Raw genomic sequence first — 21,062 nt, 5'->3', positions numbered from 1 at the left:
TGCAACTGAGGTAACTCAGAAAACAAAAGATTAATCATACATAACAGTGTAAACTAAAATGTGCGCACTTATTTTAGAATGCAGTGTCATGTGGATATGTGAATTAACTCTAAACCAAAACCAGTTATTTATTGTCCTGTAAACTAATTCCTATATTTAAAGAAAGACAAATGTGAATGCAATGTTACTTATAAGCCTCTACACTAACATGGTGGGTATTATCACTGTGTGGCTGTAAGTGCAGCCATCACATGCACATTTACAAACAACAGGGTTGATCAAAGTGCTTAACAATCAGCAAAAAAACAGCAAGAGATTAAAAGTTAACAAACAAACACGCCAACAAACATCAAAGGTGACATAAAACAGGCCTGATGATTGTTTGGGGCCCCCACAGTTTGGGGTTTAGCATTGTTGCTGTGAAACCTGTATATGCCTTTAAGCATTAATGGTGCCTTTCCAGATGTTCAGGCTGCTAACTCCATATACACCCCTATAGCATCAGAGATACAGGCTTTTGAACGGAGCATCTCGTATTTTCCAAAAAGAATCTGACCAAATTACAGTTTTCCACGTTTCCTCTGTCCATTTTAAAGAGCTTGGCCCAGAGAAGACAGCAGTGTTTCTGGATACACTCACATGGCTTCTTCTTTGCTTTAACCTGCCTTTGTGGATGGCACAGTGAACTGTGTTTAAGACTGTGTTTTCTGGAAGTGTTCCCAATCTCATGGCGTGATTTCCATGGCAGAATCATGCCTGTTTTGAATGCGGTTCCCTGTGAGGGCTTGAAGATCACAGGCCAGTGTTTAGGAATTGGGTTTGTAGTTGAGAGTTAAAAACACAACTGTTGAATTTGTTTTTCCTGCACATTTTTTTATGTGCAGGAAAAATTGTCTAAACACCTTGAGCCACACAAGAACCTTAAGCAAGTAAATATAATGTCAGATGAGCAAAAACACTTCACGTGTTGCTCTGTGACAATTTCTATTTCACAAAAATCAAGCCAAAATGCAGAAACCGTATGTGAAACATTACGTACACCCTTTTGAATTGTGAGCTGCTGGGAGGTTATTTATGAGGCTATTATTCTACAGTGAAAAGATTATTCACAGGAAAACACTTAAGACAGATGCACATCTTCCCAAGAGTGGAAGTCCCAGCAAGCTCACATAGGTCAGACTGCAGTGATGAGAGAAATGTAAAAAAGCCAAGAGCTTCATCTCTGATGGTACAAACAGAAAAAGACTGAGCGGGCTGCCAGGAGAAAGCCTCCTCTCTCAGAAAAGTTCGAAAGAGCAAAGCGGAGATGTTTGGCCATAATGCACAGCTCCACGTTTGGAGAAAACACCTCATACAAATTGTCAAGCGAGGTGGTGGAGGGGTGACGACTTGGTCTTGTTCTGCAGCCGCGGGGCCGGAGCGGCTTGCAGTCATTGAGCCAAACGTGAAAGTGTTTTAAAGTCAAATGCAAGACCGTCTATTGGACAGTGTATTAAGTCTTGGGGTGTACTTAGTTCTTCACATAATGCCTTCAATCGACAATGACGAGGTGAACTACGTCGTATTATGTTGTTCGTCTCAGGTTATTTGTCCCTAATTTAAAGACGTTCAAAAGACATAAATATTTTTATTATATCCTGATATATAAAAGCTGACAGAGGGTGCACTTTCTTTCTTTTTAGACTGTCCTGCAAAACAGCAAATGAATTCTGCACCTGTTATTGTAAATGAATTTTAAGACAAGTTATCATCGTTTCTCGATATTTATCTTTTTATCTCTGTTTGTAATTCGTTTCTTTTCCTGCAAACATCATTATTGTGGAAGGAAGTAATGAACACTGTCTCGTGTTTTGTATTTTGTTTTTTTATTATTAATAAAGGCTGGTAACTAGGACACGTGTGCGAGTGCATGTGCATTCAGTCAAAGCCTTATTGATTTCTAACCTCAGGCGGGGAGATGCTCGCTTCACGTCGTCGGGCCTTGAAGATTTCATACAGAAACTCGTTTGTTTACACTAACCGGCGAGATGCTCGGCCAACAAATGGTAAAAATAAATAAATAAATGAAATAAAACAAAGTGGAGCGGTCCAGCTTTTGATAAACAGAGCGATTTGTGTTGCTTCAAAACAGGCGAGAGCTGAAACTCATCTCGCCTTGTGTTAACAGTTTTGAGTGAAAGCAGCGTGGTTCCCTTGGCGATGCTGCACTGTTTGCGTTGCTCGCTTTGCCTTTTCTCTACTTCTTTGTGTTTCTGCCGTGACCCACGGAAAGACAAACGCAGCGGAGACTTGGGGCTCGTCAGCTGTAGGAAGGATATGTGAAAATATGTTTGTTAAACTGAGGATAACATGACCACAAAGTGCCCTTGTTTTCTCTCGTCTTTTCTTCATTCTTATAACCTTTTTCCCATATTCGAAAACATTCCCTCCCTTTCTCTCTTCTGTTCTCTTTCCATCTGTTACTAATGTAACAGCTTTCTTACGCCTTTGTTTTTTCTTTTTCATAAATCCCTATTTTTGCACGTTTCACTACATTTAGTAGATTTTCTCCTTTACGTGCTTTTTGTCTTTTTTTTCCTGGAACTTCTTAATGTTTTCTTTCACATACAGAATAGTTGGTTTGTTTTATTAATTGTAGCTTGTAGTGTGTGATAACATTATCAGTAATATTGTTAGCAGAAAATTAAATTTAAGAAATTGAGTTAAGAAAGTTGGAACAGGGGACGCGCAGCCGCCTGCACACGAGTGCGGGGATATCGACTTACCCTTCACAAACATTTCCTCATACACCAAGCCCTCCCTCCTCTCACATTCACCCCTCTCTTTGGTTTTTTTATTATATTTATGGCCACAATCTTCATCAAGTAATCGCATTAGACAGTCAAACGTGTTAAAACACACATTTGAATAAAATGTCAGGTTATGACAGATTTGAATTTAACACATTTTTCTGTTTTTATCTTTTATCAGAAAAATGACTTTTGTCTTCTTAACTCCTCAGCAGCTCCTTTTATTTATTTGTATATTTTTAATTGTTATTTTTTCTGAGATGATAAACATCTTTGTGTTTAGTGCAATAGCTCTTGATTTTTATGTTAACTCACCGCCTACTTACATTAGACTTGTTACAAAATATCAATTAGCCAGTGAAACAAATAAAAGATAAAATGTGATAATAAATGATAATTAATATCATTTATGCAGTGCAGAGATAGCTAAATACAAAAATAGATGATTTGAAAATAAATGTAAACATATAAAAATATATGTAATCAAATGATACAATTAAAATAATTGATTTTTAATTTTTTGTTTAATTAAAGGTCTTGAAAGATAAAACAGTTTCACTTCATTTGGCTGAGTTAGCTCTTTTTCCAAAATGACATTAGGATTCCTTAGCTACTCCAGCACTAATATGTGCTATGTAATATGTTATTCTTACAGCCACCAGTCGGATATTGCCAAAGAGCTCTCTGTGTATCACTCGACACAGCGATCGTTGAGGCAGCCAACAACTATTCCTTGAGAGAATATCCATAATGTAATAGAGTTTCAACATGTCCGTGATTGCATGGATCCCATTGTAAACTGATTATTTTCAGCTGGCTCTTTTTCCAGGACGGTCAGCAGATCTGAGCTTCAGCTTCAGCCAACTTTTAATTTGAGAGTAACATCGGGTCAGCGTTCTGCTAGCTAAAACCATACCTTGATATCAGCACGCGCAACGCATGTGTTAGTCTGCTTTGACAAAAGGTGTGCAGTTTGTGAAGTAGACTGTTTAGTAATATTGTCTCTGTCCGTTTCCAGTGAACGGGACCTACTGCTCAGAGAAGGATGCGAACGCTGAGCTGGGCAATGCCGAGGGCCCCCTGATGCGATGTGGGCAGAGCCTGCTGCTTCCAGCGGGGGGTCATTCGGAGGGGCTTTACTCCCAGAGCCTCCAGTGCAGCAGACCTACACCTGACCTCCTTCTGCAGGATGGGCCTCATCAAGACGCCAGGTGAAGTGTCACTGTTATTCCCGTTTGATATCATATTTTTCCACTTCTGAATGTTTCCTGTTTGGTGTCGTGTTACTAACAATACGCAGGTACAATATGGTTCTCGTTATGTTTGCTATCGTGAATCAGTTGCAGCATTGCCCAGCGGCCTCATAAAACACACTGAAGTACAACATTTATGCTACACTAATGCAATTCCTCCGTGTGCAACTTGTGACTACTGTTGGTCAAGGCAGAAGTGGATTTGTCCTCCTTCTCCCTCCCCCGACTCCTTTCTCTCTCTCGTCTTAACCATCCGGCTGAAAGCGTCTGGACAGACGTTCATTTCTCCCGTATCGTCTCTCAATATTTTTAGTATAGCCGAAGAGGAAATGAGGCTACTGAATAGGAAAAAAAAGAAGAAGAGGGGTCAAGTCTTTATTAACAGCAATGATGACAAGGCCCGCCAGTGGCTTTCTCCTGTCCCAGTTAGCATTAGTGCTGTTTTTTCCTGGGCGTGCTCTGGGGAAGAGACAAAGACGACAGCCAGGGAAAAAGAGAGCTCTTCTCACATCACTCAGGGGCTTTGGACAAAATCCATAATGAGCCAACTGACAGGAATGATTATGTAGGAGATCACAGCAACGCATGGAGAAACATGACCTGGGTTCCCCATTCAGCAAGGCAAAGATTCCCACCATAATACACAGTATTGTAAATGGTGACCCTTCATAGGCTGCAATTATACCACCAAAACAGGTGACTCCCTATTTATCCCCACTGTTGGGTTGGGTTTAACCCCTTTGTGTCATCAAAGCCCGTCAGACGGACACACCAGCCAGTGGCCTCTCGGTCTCAGTCGCCATCCAGCCCTCCCCCTCGCTCTATTATTAGTCTTAAATGCCCATTCATATCCCCTCACTACAAGAAGATCCTGTTTCATTTATTCATTAAAAAAAGCCACTTTGGATTATCAACAATTTTCTGTTGCTGTTCGCTTGTCATGGTGTAGTCCATCCATAACTTCTGATACGGGAGGCTCAGCTGAAATGTTTTAGGTTAGTGGGACCTTTTCAGCGTTACGTGAGTTTCATTTTAACCTGAAGAAAAATTGTATGAAACAACAGTATGAAAAGGCAGAACACTGACAGCGATGTTGGTGGGAAGGATGAACCAGCCTGTCTGTCAGCAGGCGCTGAGCTAATAGTGCTCACATTCCTTTTGTATTTTTCTCCCCGCAGATCCTCCTCTGCCTTCGGGAGGACCCTGCCAGGGGCCTCGCCCGGCCTGGGCTGTGGTGGCAGCGGCGCGCGCTCCTCTCTCCCTTACCCGGTCAAACAGGAGAGCTCGATGGGCTACAAGATCTCCAACGTGGAGTCTTCATCTCAGGCTGGATTTCAGGCCCACGCTGCGGGCCAAGTTTTGGAGGTGGCCAGGGATGAGATGGTTGGATCGCTGCGTGTTAGCAACAACGGTAATGGCGTGTGTGCAGTGAGCGGTGTAGGTAGCGCTGTGCCAGGAGACGCAGGACAACCGTTTAATAATGAAGATGGCTCCTCCCCGCTGGCTTTGTCTCCGATTGGCTCCCGTCATTCAGCGCGGCTGCTCAGCGCTGGCAGTCTGAAGAGACGCTGCCTGTCCCTGGCCTCGCAATCCACCGCCGCCGCTGCCACCGCTTCCCCATCAGCTGTTGGCACCGCTTCTGAGGAGATCAATATCACCGCAATCATCTGCTCCTCCTCCCAGATGTCGATGGTCGCCTGCGTCAACGGGTTCCGTACTAACCTCTCGCCAAGCAACACCAGCAGCGCCGGCTTCTCTTCCTCCTCCTCCTCCTCTACTGCTTCCCCACCCTCTAACTCCTGCTCACGGGAAGCCCCCCAGAGGCCCCCACCACACAGCAGCCCCCAGCAGGCTGCACTACAGGAGAGCTGTCAGCTGTCCTCACCTGCCACCTGCCTGTTGTCTCTTTCCTCTTCCTCATCCTCTTCTTCAGTATCATTAGGGGAGCCGGAGCAAGGCCGAGGGCAGAGCCTGGGGCTGTGCGAGGAGCAGGGCTCCATGCTGCAGGGGCGTGGGGCTGGAGGAACAGCTGAGGGAGGAGGAGGAGGAGGCTCAGACGGGTTGGGGCTACTGATGAGCGGGGCCCTGATGTCTGGGACTCTGCATTCGGGGCCTCAGGGTGGGGGTCTCCCAGATGGGGGCCAAAGATCCGGGGCTGTCCTCAAGCAGGAACCGCTCGATGACTTCTCCCCCAGCGAAGACAAACTCTTTCAGCACCACTATCATCATCACCATCACTTAAGTGGGCGCAGTGGGAATCTTCGTCACGCTCACCACCCGCCTCGATCGGCCATGCCTCCGCCTTACCACTTGCACCAATATGTGGGGCCCACTCCCAACGGTCCGCTGCACCATCACAACCAGCAGACAACTCCGGGCTCTTCCCTCGGACTCAAACCAACCTCAGGAGGCCCCGCGGTGGCCCACGCAGCCCCCGAGCCGGAAGAAGTCGGAGGAGGAGGGCTGGTGGATAAACAGGTGTGTCGCTGGATCGACTGCAGTGCTGCTTTTGAGCAGCAGGAGGAGCTTGTGAGACATATTGAAAAGGTCCACATCGACCAACGCAAAGGTGAGGACTTCACCTGTTTCTGGGCTGGCTGTATTCGGCGCTACAAGCCCTTCAATGCACGCTACAAGCTGCTCATTCACATGAGGGTCCATTCTGGAGAGAAACCCAACAAGTGTATGGTGAGTCATCATAAACCACTAAGTTCTTCTCCCACCACAGACCAAAGCCAAAAGATTCAAAACATATACGTAGAATATTGAAAAACCCCCTCGCAGTCAGCTTTCTTATTCTTTCTGAAGGTCTTCAGTTGTATTTATTAGTTTAACATGAGTGCAGTTTATCTCATAATTGCAACCATCTGGGATTTTTTTTTGTTTAAATTAAAACAAGCACATATTTCACAACATAATACAGTAATTCAAGAAGATTTTTTTCTCAGAAAGATACATGTTGCATCCAGAAAAAAAAGGACTGGCCTTGCTTCACTGCTGATTAAATTTCAACAGAAACTCTTATTTTGTTTTGGTTGAGAAACAGTTATGATTGTAATTCCCGTATTTCAAGTGGAACTTGCAAAAAAACAAAAGAGTTTTTCTTCCACTGAAGATGTGAAACGCTGTAAGAGCAGCAGTGCTTCGTCAGCAGAAATAGATTTGCGGTTGTATTTGCAGGTAAGGCTTCAGGTTGCACAAATCAACACGCTAATCAGTGTCAAGCTGTCACCTCCCGGCGTCCCTTCGCGAATGGAAAATGCCCTCCAACCTTTAAAACGATGCAGTCCAAATACACAATTAGTGCACAATTTGTGTAGCGAGAAGCCGTGTTTATTTTCACGGGCACTTTGTTTTTTAAGGAGGGATTCAGATCGTGAAAAGCCAACGCATATGGTTAACATAACCAAACAATGCCCACATTAAATGGGAGCTTTAAAAGTTTAGCTGTCCCACAAGTATTAAGTGAGTTGGATTCATATCCAAGGCAAACATGAGGAGAAATGTAGTCTGGAGAAGTGAGACGCGGAGGCATCGTCGGGAACGTTCGCTTGTCCTGTCCTGGCTTCACCCGAATCTCTCTCCGTCTTCTTCAGGTTAAAATTCATCCAAATCCAAATGCTAATTAAAAAAATATTATATTTCTGTAGCGCCTTGTTCTCCAGATCTTGTTTGTTTTCCTAAATAAATCAGTGGCTCGTGAAATGAACTAAAGGGAGAGGCTGGTTTTACCGTCCTTGTGCGCTAATTAAGACATTCATGCTGAATCTACTAATTCTCATGCTTGCTGTTACACATCTGCTGACCGAAGGCAAACAGACACAAACTCAACCGCTGTTCTCCCCGCTTTGCGTCACTCCGGGGTGTTAGTGTCTCTGCTTCCTCGGCTCAGTAAAAACTTGGAAGTAATTTGCTGTTCGTGCCTAAACTGTTAATTCAGCCTCAGCGTTGCGTTTGTATTACAGGCTTTCATTTGTCCCTTTTTTTGTTGTTGTTGTTGTTATTGTTGCTCATTAAAGCAACGTGTGTTTGCACAGCGGGCACGGCACGTCTGGTGACACGCAGCAGATTTACGTGTTTCGTGTAGGTGTGCGTAAATGTTGCACCGAGGTGTGTTTTTGGAGATGTTTACCACATGTGAGCACGAGAACAATCCGGCTCAGTGTGGACGAGACGCTGGACTTTGTCTGCGGCGCTGTGAAACTCACCTTAACCTCCTGTTTATGCTCATTGCATGAAAAAACAAAGTCACGGCGATGGCGGTGCATTGAATCACTCTCACAATAGGAAGTATTGATTCCATGTGCAGCACAATGAATTGTAACACTCGTGGTTTCCAGAAAAACCAACATAAATAAGAAATGTTTTAAAGCTTGCATCAACACATCTGATCATCTGGGATTTAATGTATGTTGATCCAGGACTTCAGCAGATAAACTCTGAGGCCCTGGGAAAATAAACACACTCTGTGTGTGTGTGTGTGTGTAACTCTGTTTGTGTTTTTGTAGTCTATACACGTTTAAGTAAATGCTCTGCCCTCATTGGAAACCTTGTGTCTCTGTGTGCGTCTGAAAAACGTCTCAAGTACCTTCTTATTTTTTCTTTCTTTCTGTTTTCTGGTACGTGCACTTTTTGCCACTAGCACCGATGCCTCTTGTGCTCACGCAATAGACAAAGGCATTCAAGAATTCGAGCAATTCATATAGAGGAAACAGATGAGACCTTCTGTTTTAGACCAAATGCTCTAGAAACAACAGGACTAATCCTTTTATTATCTTTCTAGCGGCAGATTCCAGCAGCGAGGCCTGCCTGACATCCAAACATAACACATCTCCCCCCTCCTGCTCCATATATACACTCTTTCTACTTTCTTCATGCAGCTGCACAGAATTCGCTTCATGCTGCATCTTCCAAAAGTCATGATCACAGCACCGCAGTCGTGCCTCGTCCCCTGCGTGGGTCTGTCACCTGGCTAATATCTTACCAAATGTCCCGTTTGAGAAATAAGTCGACGGCTGAATTTGAGGCTCTTAAATGTTGCGCTACCTTTTTAGAAAATATTTCTTCATTCGCTCCAATTAAACCCAGCCCTGGGTTGTTGCACAGGGCAAGCAAATGCCGAGGGACACACGGGCGAAAAGGAAACAACATAATCTCTCTGCAATATCCTGTTGTGTTTCATGCCTAATTCACTTGTTGTTTTAGTTTATTGCATTTTTTCCTGTGTCTGCATAAATATTAAAAATATATCCAGCAAGAGCAGCCCTGTCATGGTCCTAGACTTTGATATTGTTCTTCGTCAGAGGCCGACCTCGTGGATTTGAAGTGTCTGAAGGCTGCACTGGGAGCTACGAGCTTCAGAAAACATCTTTCTTAAACCGCTGAAGCTCTGTGTGCAAAGGGCGGCGTGTTTGCATGGCACAGTGACTTCAGGCGAGAGTGCAGTGTTGTGCTCTTTGTTTGGTTGGTTTGGCGAAGCGGTTTAGATCAAATGTTGGAGAAAAATGTGCTCATAAAATTTTAAAACATTGGTGAGCTTTAAATGTTTTTAAAAGGGGCTTATGTTGCGGCGGGATGCAGGATTCATTCTGCACTTTAAGCATGAATAAAATGTTGCTTATTCCAAGCTGTTTGTGCTAAACGTCATAGTAATGGTCTTTCAGAAGGACTTTTAGAACAAACACCATTGATGCGGTGAATTATGCACAGCACATGGCAAGTGCAATTTTGTTTTCATATTAAAGCTTCATATAAATATATGTTTTATGTATTTCAGGTAAAATGATTATTGATTAGGATCTTGTGAAATAAAGAGAAAACTCTTTAAAAAGGTTTTCGTGCTGCTAAAGGCGAGTCAAAGAGCCGCTCTTCCATTTCACAATGACAAAAGCCAGCCAGCATTAGCTGCTTAATAGTGCTCCTTCTAAACGTATGCACATGTGTGTATACGCAGACAAACACCAACACACACGCTCGCTCTGACTGACACACAGTCAAAGGACTTGTTGAAGGAAAGTTGGATGTTGAGACCTGCTGGAAAAAAGGCATAGATCATGGAATTTCCTCTTTCTTCACTGGTGTGACACCAGCTAACGTATATATTTAGATTTACTAGACTGTTTTTTGGACGAGAGTGGCTACGTCCCTCTGCAGCAGATGCCGTGTGTTTCCTGGAGTAAATGGAGTCTTTTGTGAGCAATCAGCTCAGGTGCATGAGATAAAACAGGGAGCGCCATTAGCTAATTAAAACTGAGGTTCAGCACATGACCCGACTTTTCCTCTGAATGCTGCGTGAAACTGGAGCTGTGTGAGCAGTGGGTGCGGGTGGCGAGTGACGCAGATATTAATGTGCCCGTATGAGCCTCGCGCACTTTAGAGGCCACAATCTCTGAGCCCGGCTTCTGACTCCATTCGCAGGTATTCGTATTAAACTTTCAAATTTCAAATAAATATATGAGCAAGCCAAAAGCTCAGGCTTCAGACTGCTCTAAGCACTCAGCTTCAGAAACTTCTTTTTCTACTCCTGCACCTGTATGATGTCATCAAGTGCATCCATCCCCAATATGGCTCTAAGCACTGAAACCATGTCCACCTGTTGTTTATGAGGTGCACCATAAGATACATGTGGATTATTTTGAACTGTGAATCCTGCAAAGCTACTCTAATAAAATCCCAAAATAAAAGTGTCTGTGCATGATTACTCTGTGGCACACAAGGAAGCCGAATTACCAAAACAACATGTTGTGTTTCTGCAAGTCCAACAAACGCTGCAAGCTGCACACGCATATTCAGTCCCGCACGGAGGGAGAAGATCCGTCTGTGTATGGCTCATTTAAAGTAATCAGTGTCAACAGAAGAGAAAGGCAATGGTTTAGCATGTCAGGAGCGACTCCGTGCTCAGGAAAGAAAGCTCCTCGTCTGTTAAGTTGGCGCAAACGCAAAAACCTAATCAGGACCTAATAAGGACCTGGAAGAGATCAACTTTTAGCACTTCATCTGAAGGTCCCTCTGCTACTCATTAAATAATTTTCAGCATTAGCTTGGTCATTCATTCCCCAGGCAAACGAGTTCATCAGGTAGCTACATACTTTCTCTCTACAAACCCATAATTCCATCCTGTGGCCATCCTCGGTCTTCCTGTCATATCAGCGGTGCTGCTTGGCAGTAAAGTCGTCATGCTATTCGTAACCCAACACTGTCCATATGTGATAGTCATATGATGAAATTGCTGGCGAAGGGGCTCTGCCACTGATGTTTTGGCATATAAATGAAAGCCCTGGATGGATGAATGTTGCTTGTTTTCCTTGTTGAGGAGCCTCGGCCAAATGCTTGTCAGGCCGAAAAAGTTTTCCAGTCAATCTTTCTCAGTAATGTAGTCCAGTCCAGCATCACCCCACCTTTCCCTTATTGTTCAGATCTGAACATAAGACTGCTTTGATGTATTCAACACACACTCAATCTACACAATGGCAAAATATACGTCTATTTCCCCTCCTTAATCTGTGTGGTTAGTGCTTTATTTAAAGACAACATTTGTAGTTGATTAAATATTAATATAATCACTGGACTTTTAAATATTAAATGTAATTTTATGCTGCCGTTGGGTACATGTACTTTAGTAAAGTTTGCCAGCCCTGAGCTGGATGACATACAGGAACAAATATACATTAGAGTAGATTTATATTTTAAATTAAACGTTTCACAGTGATGAAAAATGAAAACACTGGGGCCACAAATTCCTACAATAAAGTTATTCTAATAATAAGCAGTGACTCGGGGTAAAATCCTTTCTTGTCTACGTGATTATTTATCATTTAATAAATAATAATAAAAACCAATAAAGAATCACTGCCTAATGGCGGATTCGTGGGTTAAAGTTTCCATAAATAATCTGTTTATTTTAACGCCAATTTTCATGCTTTAGAATATTTAATATGCACTGAAACAGAATCTGATTCAAACCAGTTGAAGATTTTCTCATTTTCATTTTATTTCAACATTTAATATCTCAAATCATTTAACTGTTTCAGTTGTTTCTACACGCGTTAGCATGTCAAAGTGGGATCGCTGTGTTTCTCAGCTGTTGCACAACAGCTCTGAAACCAGTTTTCACAGTCGTTTTTCTTCCTCTTTATCAAATGTCGGATGTAAAAATTGCCAGTGGCACACCAAACATGCAGCTTGGTTGGAATCCAGCTGCACAACTTGTCTCACTGATTGTTTGTACAGAGGAAAATTGCTTGACTTGGGCCCATTCATCGCAAAAAGTGTCACCAGCTTACGTGTCTAAACTGCAGGGTTGGAGCTGCTTTCTGTAGAGGTTTTGCAACTGGAGAAAAATGTGTTAGGACAGAATGTTATGTGAGCTTTTAGCTTGGAGGAAAACGTTTGTTATTTAGTTACACACACTTGACAGAGCATGTAAATCAGTGCGTGTGTGGGCAGGTCTGATCTGTCTATAGCTAAACAACAACCGTCCACAGTGGCAAAACTCCCTGAACGGTTCATGCTTGATTCTTGCTTTTAGAAATAACCAACAACGTATCACAATATCAGCAATAGAGTATCCAGGTCACCTACAGACAGTGTTGGTCAAGTTACTTGAAAAAAGTAATCAGTAACTAATTACTGATTACTTCCCCAAAAAGTAATCCTGTTACTTTACTGATTACTTATTTTCAAAAGTAATTAATTACTTAGTTACTTTTTAAAAACACGATTTACAACCTGAATAGGTGATAAAGTGATAGATCTTTCAGCCCAATTCTACTTTTTCTGCATAATCATCATACAAAATGTAATCAAATGAAAAAGTCTCTTTTTAAAACTTGTTTTATTAGTTTTAATCTTTTAACTTTATGCATCAAGCAAAAATTTAATTATCTGCAACATTCTCTGACTGGAAGAAATTAGTTTAACATTTAAACCTATTTTCTGCACATTCCAGCACATAAAATAAAATATTTTGTGTGTTTACACTCAGTCTTTCAAATAGATGCAAGTAAAACACAGCAGAAAATAAATAAAGTCAAAGACTAGCGGTCCTGTTGCTCTATTTTCACCTGTAAAGCAGGAGTGGGGTAGGCGGAGGGTTACCCTGGTGCAGGTGTGCAGCGGTCAGTGGAAGAATCCGCGAGTTTCTCTGTGAGTTTCCCATTACGTCGTAGCTACTCGGTGCTTGTTCAGAAGTTTAGGGGTTTTTTCTCTGTAAAAAGAAGTTTTCTTCCCACGCACAACGGACACTAATGTTTTTGTCACTTTTTATGGAATCAAACTCAAAGTAAGGTCAGTACTTCCACGCTTTAAACGCTGCACGCTCATACTCTCTCTGCACTCGATATATGATCCATTGTTGATCTGCACACAGCTGTTGTCACGAACGTCGCACTCGCTTACGTCACTGTCATGAGACATTCTCGCAAAAAAATCACGGTTTTAGTAACGCAGTAACGCAGCGTTCCTGGGAAAGTAACGGTAATCTAATTACCGTTTTTGCGATAGTAATCCCTTACTTTACTCGTTACTTGAAAAAAGTAATCGGATTACAGTAACGCGTTACAAGTAACTTACAAGTAAAGTTACTGCCCATCTCTGCCTACAGCCTTCAACCTCATAACCTGATCAAAGCGTGCAGGATCTGCTTCATGTGATCACACTTTAATCGCATTTCTCTGGAATGCCGTATTTTGAGTTTCCCCATTTCCTCAAACTTACCACACTCCGGTATCAGGAGCGGCTGGTCATACATTGCACAGACATTGTGTCATAATTGTGTTCCATCCAAAACCATAATTGGTTTAACCTCTCTACTGAGGCAGATCAGTTTACTAATAAATGAGCAATACGAAGCCGGATTGTGTGTCTGAGGTCTCCACAATGTTCGGACGGCTGTTTCGGGGACAGACAGAGGATGGATTGATGGTGAAGATCTGTGAAATCTTTTTAGACTCCCATCTAGAAAAAAGACCCTGGTTGTTAGCGCTCAGTAGCAGTGCTTTCGCGCTGTGTGCAGTCACGGATCGTGTGCATTATGTGTGCATAAGCGTTTCTCTGCAACAGTCAAACAGATAATTATAGCCACAGTTTGTGGTATTTTATAAAGCTAAGGCATAACAGGTTCTTTCTCCTCTGAGGCTGCCATCCTCTCCAACTTCTCGTATTCACACGCCGGCCTTGTTTTGTGCCAGACACATTTGTGCCACAGCAGCCGCTCTGTAAACACCCACCAAACTGGCTGGTTTGTAGCATGTGTGCTCTGTGTCTGTGGAAGAAGTAAATCTCTTAGTGAATCCACGTGTTTGCTTTTTTTAAATGATTTTTTGCTGACTCGTCTGTGCTGCAGAAGTCACTGCAGAGTATTTATTCCAGAGCAACATCTACCCCGAGCCATCCTCGCATCTCCAACCAAAAACGCAAATAAGAAGGACATTTATATACACCGGGACTACTTTAGTGGCAGGGCCACAGTACAACCCCAAGGCGGCAGTATCCATTCGCCCACCCGGGCACGTACGCGGCACCAGACCTGCGAAGACCTGCAGCCAGCGTATATGTGAAACTGAGTTGCTACCGTACAAAATAAACACCAGGAGAAGTACGAGTAAATTATGTAGCAAAAGACATGTTTACGTTTAGGGTGTCAAGTTTAAATTATGCACCGTGGTGTTCTGTGGTTAGTGTGCCGGCTTTAATTTGAATGTTTGTGAGAAAAAGTGAAGGCAGAAAGAAACGGAGCCAGACAGCCAATCCAGCTCCACTGATGTCACCCCAAAAATGACATTTTTGCCCAGAATTCATCACAAGGCATTATGCATGACAGCTGATTTGGTATGCACTGAATGCAGACGTTAAGAGCATTTTTGAAGCATTAGCAAAGCTGCTGCACACAGAACTTGAGCTTTTGATGCAGGTCGATCAACTTTCGAAAGTGAGACGGTGTATATGTGTTTACATCCAAAGGTTTAAGAGAGATGCCAATGAAAGAGTCGAGGTAGAGCATTAACTATGCTGGAAAATGGTGCAAAGCATTGATTGAAAGCAGTGGAGCAACGCATTACTCAACAGGACATAAAAGGTCAGGATACACAATATGTTTCAGTTTCCTGTTACCCTATTTTATGATTGTGTGACCCAGCAGAACCGGCACCACAGAGGCTGATATTTAAGCAGGGATTTACCTCTCTCCCATAGAGTTTTATGTCCTTAATGATCTTTGTTGCTGTTCGCTTTTAAAAGCATCTGTTTCATGTTCAATCTGTTCAGCTTCGGATTTAGTTTAACATCAACGTAAAAAGGTTTATTTCGAACCAGATTGCTTTCGTTATTTGGGCAGAACGACAGTAGTACCGAGAAGCCTTTAAGTTAAATCATATCCATTTTGCGCTGGATTCATACGAGAGGCAAAACAAACAAAGCATCAGTCAGCCGTTCAATTTCTTTTCTTTTTTAACAAAATAAGGCCAAGAACTGTAGATTAGGTCATGCATGAACTGAAGTGCAGTTGGGAAATAAACGTTGTATATTGGGAAGATGTTGTAACCGGCCAGTTCAGTAAGTCCTCGTATTACACCTAATATAAACATACGAGTGATGAGAGGTTTGAAGGAAATATTCTATAAATATGAAAACATCTACCACAGAATAGCAGCGAGTAGAAGAATATTGGGTTGTTTTTGTACTATTGATGGATCGCTGAGTGCACGGTAATTGCACAGGAACGACCGGAGCGGTTTTCCGGTGCAGTAAATGCATCTTCTGATTGAACGGGAGGCACAGACGCGTAAGTGTCGACTGCAATATTGAAAATACGAATTGAGAACTATATACTGAAATGCGGTCGAGTGATTTATTGAAATGCGAATGAATGGCGATGTGCTCGCGGAGAATGCCCGAGACGTGATTGGACCTGACACGTCGAATGTGCAGCGCGGCCTGATGTATTGCAACCAGCCTCATCCACGTAACTGGAAACTGGACCTCGGAGCCCACGGAGAGCAGAGAAGAACACACTTGGCACGGCGAGGAGTGAACAAATCTGGGGGCACCGTGGCATCGCAGTTGCACCACATTTCTTAGGCGGCAGCTTTTTTACCCAGAAGGCTTTGTGGTCTGGTCCCCCTCCAGAGGGTTGCATAAATGCACTCTCTTCCCCTTCACCCTCCTCGAGTCCTTGGGCTGGTGTCGATCACGGTGCCACGTTGACCTATTGTTTAATTTTGCTGGCATGTTTTTTGTTCAGTACTATAGCACTTCTGGCGTGGAAGTGTTTTGATTGGCAACTCTCTGGCCTTCAGCGATGTTTATTTGTTGTCACGTCAGAGTTATAGAGTTGCCAGTTTGTGCCACAGTAGGCGTGATTCTTTAGACAGCTGTGTCAACTCTTGGGTTGTGTGGAGTAGTTTGCCAGAGAGGGAGAAGGGCCTTCGCTTTTTTTACCTAACAAGCCTGTGCGGTGCAGAAACGCTTGATTCGTCCTGTTCGTTATGTTAGGTCGTCACACACACGTTTAAATCACCAGGCAAGATGGAAAATGAACATTCGTCTTATCGGCTGAAACAACAAAAAAGGGAGAAGAGAAGCGTGTGCGTGTCTGCATAACAATGAAAATAAAACTTGGCTTGTAGTATCAACTATTCTCTGACCGCAGCAAGAATCCAAATTTTAACAAAATAAACACTTAAGCACTTTTATACTGTTAAAAAACAGCTACTGGCAACGTACTTTGGTTTACTGGGTAGATGCTGTGGTTGACTGGTGGGCGTGTTTTTTTCCTTCTAGGGCATAAATGGTTAATGTGAGGAACTGTGGTCAGAGCTGGGGCTTCTTTCCAGACCTGTGGCAATGTGCAAAGATGCCAATTTCTCCATTACCAGCAGCCTTAAAGCACTGAAATGAAATCCAGTCCCAAGACATGCAACGTTTTGAGCAAGCAGGGTGGCACGTTTTCTTGGAAGGTTTTCAGTCTGTGAGATTAAGAGCTGTGCATGTAAAGAGGAAGCAGATCAACACAAGGCAGGTTAAAGTATAAAAGAAATCGAGTCACAGAAGAAGGAGAAAATAATGGATGGCTGGTTGGAGCCAGTAAAAACTTGACTAATCGTCACGTTGGACTCGTTTTACAGCATGTGTCAAATAATTAATAAGAGTCATAAATCAGATCAATTAAATGTAATTATTTTTGTCACCACTGGCTCTTGGTGAATTGGCGTCTGTCATCGCCCAATACCAACAGTAAAAAATGGAGACACTAAGGCAGACCTTCCCAAAGTGTGGGGCCCGCCCCCTGGGGGGGGCGAAACGCTTGGACACTGCTAGCACGGGCACCCACAGAAATGCAAAGCAGGAAATGAAGCATCGCTGAATATGTTTCCAAACCAACTTCATTCTAAGCCAAAGACTAGAAAATATGGTGAAGCAAATCTGCCCTTTGGCTTCACCTGCACACGTGCAGAGGTAGGTCTCCCTGCAGGATTGGGCTGTATCCCAATTCAGGGTCTGCAGCCTCAACGATCCTCAAGGGCCGCGTACTCAAAGACCGCTAAGGCCGGGAGTGCGAGGCTTGTGAAATGGGACGGTCTAGCCTCCGTCGCGCTGCCCAGGTTGCCTAGCAACCATGATACTAACAGCTGGAAACGTTTCATACAGCTTTGTTTGACAGAAATGAAGGAGAAAATCTTTTGTTCGTTCATTTGTTTGTTTCTACATGAGCTTTGATCATTCTCTGTAAGATTAAGGTCAGCTATGGGACGGCGTATATTTTAAAGTAAAGGCTTTAAAACCAAGTTAGTACAAACGTCACTAATGTCACATAACTTTGCCGACATGTGGCCAACAGGAATGTTTTAATGTTCTTCGTTATTAAACATTTGCACATAAATAAGTGACATAATATTCAGTACTTACTTAAAGTTTACTCTTCGGCGCCCCTCATCCGCCGTTTTTTTTCGGCAAAATTATCCACACCCACCGCCGCGCTATGCATTCTGGGATATGTTGGGCCACGAAGTCTACACCGCCACGTCCTTAAAATTCAGGGAAATTAAGGACTCATTTGAGGGCCGCATTTCGAGCAGCCTTCGAATTGGGACAGCCTTCGTCGCGTCGCGGTGACGTAATCGGCCTTAAAATGCGGCCTTTAAGGCTGCAGACCATGAATTGGGATACAGCCTTGGTTTTCCCTTCGTCGGGAGCAGCGCTGGGATGTTCAAATCACGGACAAACAGTATCCCACATCCTTGATTTTTAGTTCACAAACACTTGTTGTAATAACTAACTACTCCTGACAGATAGACCTGAAGATAGAGACAAAATACTGTTTATCTGCCATTCTGCAATTCATCTCATGTAAGCAATAACGTGGCGCACAGCTGACGTGAAAAAGGCGCATACCTTTGACGTTGCGTGACGAACTCTGTATTCCTCGTCCACATTAGTGATGGGATTTCCGGCTCTTTTTAGAGATCCGGCTCTTTCGGTTCAGCTCACTAAAAAGAGCCGGCTCTTTCGGCTCCGAACCGGCTCTTCAGGTTGTTTTGTTGCTTTAATTAATTTATTATTAACAATAATATAAAATTATGCACAAAAGGAATTACTAACGTAAAAAAAAGTGGTTTTATTTATATATGTTTATATATAAATATATGCGGTGGCCCCTAGAGACAAAACACGTACAAACTCCAAAACACATTTCTAGCATGAACTGAACTTCCAAAGCAGAGCTACTAGATCACTTAAATTACACAATTGAAAGCATGTGTGTATTGTTTGTGTATTTATACACAGGCACTCATATATATTCAAATAATTTTAAAAAAAAAAGTTCATTTACCTGTTACTACCACACACCAAATCCGGTCGTTGGTACTTGCTGGCTTGTGTAGCCACTAGGTAACAAAAGCTCAACACTGCGCCCAGCATCCTGGAGCACTTCTGTTGTCTTTTGTACGTGTTTTGAGTTTTTACGTGCTTCGGAGTTTTTACGTGCTTTGTCTCTAGGGGCCACCGTAAATATACTTTTATTTATTCACTCCACATAAAATGTAATAAATAAATCATATAATACAAAAATCAACTATTCACATTTCAAATTTTAACTATTTAAATTTTCAGCTTTTTCCTTTTACAAATTTAAAGTGAAACAACACCAAACACTGCAAACCACAACACAATTAAATATAAATTAAAATGTGAAAACAAAAAGAACATGCGTATTCTCTGTCATATGGGCCCGCATGAATAAACTTTCTGAATCCTTTATCATCTGCAACCGAAAATAGTTGTGGATGATTACTATACCTTTCTAATGTGATGTTGTTGTCCCTGGCTCTCTTTCTCTCTCTCTCCCTCTGGCTCTGTTTCTGTGCTACTGAGTGTAACTACCGCCCCTCCCCCCTCTGCACAAGGCTCGCGTGCTGAGTGAAGCGAAAAAAAGTGCGAGAGAGAGGCTGAGATAAAGAAAGAAAAAAACCACGTGACGGCTCGCGATAAGGATCCGGCTCGCGTCGTTCACGTCAAAGAGTCGGCTCTAAGAGCCATTTCGTTCGCGAACGACCCATCACTAGTCCACATGTAAACACAAAAACTGAGTTTTAAAAAATCTCAGTTTTCGGTGATTCGAAACGCCGTTTACGTGGACGAAACAGCTGCGTGTTCAAAAATACCAATGTAGGTGCGGAAGTAGCGTAAAAGAGTTAGTAGTCTAATTGTTTAATTGTTTACTCAATGTTTGAGGTATGAAATAAACCGCAACGGAGCAAAATATGGGCGTGTGTGGTTGGAGGATGTGGCGAACATTTTTCTTGTAAAACAAAGGGGGGCCCAGCAAAAAAAGTTTGGGAACCGCTGCACTAAAGGTATAAAACACTCCATTCCAGTGCAAGAGGAGCTTATTGGCTGAAGAGGGTAAAAGAGAGACAGCGAGAGAAAGCGAGAGTGCGAATGGAGGCAAGTGTGAGTGAAAGGTGCTGAATGGATTGAAGGCCGAGTGTTAGAGGATGCCGTAGCTCATGGGCCTGTCAAACAGGATCCTGCATTGACTGCCAGTAACATCAGTCCAGGCGCCGGCTCGGAACACAGATCATGTTTAGGATTTTCATTGCGTAACCCCCAGTCTGTCTTTTTCATGGCGGGTTCGGATTTCGTGAATGGGTTTATAATTAATGTCTTGATGGTTACTAATGGCTGTGGCCCTGCAAGCTTTGTGTTGCTCTCTAATTAGCCATTATAAATGCTTAGGATTGCTGCGACTGTGCTGTCATGATAAAGGGGGATGGCTCTTTCAGGAGCTGAACGGAGCCATAATAGGATCATGTCTCATCACCAAAATAAACACCCAGAATCCTTCTCAAACACAGTGGTCATTGCATCGTTAGGGAACACTGATGCAAGGAGAGCCTGTCTTACACTGTCCAAATTAATTCTTTAACAATTAAATTAAGCCAGATGTGGAACAGATTTGAAAAGAAATAGTTTTGAGAAAATATGAGACAGTTGTAGGACCAACAGTTCTGCGACTGAGTGCAGAAAACTGTTGATTTTATTGGCTTTGAAAACAGCGACCAGGTCGGCAACCGATCGCAGTGTTTTCTTCAAAGCAGCTTTGGTGCAGTAAGACAGTGATGGAGTCAGTCTGCAATGAGTTTCCAATTGAATGAGGTCAAATTGACAATTACATGCAATCTGTGCGTGATAATAATGCAAATAGCTGTGATAATTCAGCAAAAATCACAAATCTGTTGCCGTCTTCACACTCAGAAATTCACATTAACTGCTTATATTCAGAGTCCAACCAGAACCACACAGATATTCAGAAATTTCTCCTCAAATAGCGACTGCAGGATGGCGATTATCTGCAAAATGACATTGCTGTTATTTAGCAATGTAACTGGGAAACAGCTGGCAATCTCCTATTGCAAAAAGATGCTTTGCAGCTAAGTTGACTCAACCTGATCAGTGTCTTTGCAGTCGGCCTGCTTTTATAAAGGAGACGGCAAACTTTTGCCACAATCTGAGTTGGACTGAG

General features: G+C 42.9%; 1 protein-coding gene across 1 annotated transcript in view; it reads left to right on the top strand.

The window, feature by feature from the left end:
* Nucleotides 1-21,062, top strand: part of glis1b (GLIS family zinc finger 1b) — a 91,053-nt gene that overhangs the window by 30,933 nt on the left and 39,058 nt on the right. Inside the window, exons 3-4 of the mRNA XM_087836587.1 lie at nucleotides 3,808-4,000; nucleotides 5,221-6,730. Of these exons, the coding sequence (XP_087692713.1) occupies nucleotides 3,808-4,000; nucleotides 5,221-6,730 (1,703 nt within the window). The remainder of the gene's footprint in view (nucleotides 1-3,807; nucleotides 4,001-5,220; nucleotides 6,731-21,062) is intronic.

The sequence above is a fragment of the Neolamprologus brichardi genome, chromosome 23, assembly GCF_056152115.1.
Source record: "Neolamprologus brichardi isolate AB-2024 chromosome 23, ASM5615211v1, whole genome shotgun sequence".
Taxonomy (NCBI): Eukaryota; Metazoa; Chordata; class Actinopteri; order Cichliformes; family Cichlidae; genus Neolamprologus; species Neolamprologus brichardi.
This window is presented reverse-complemented; position numbering and strand designations above follow the sequence as displayed.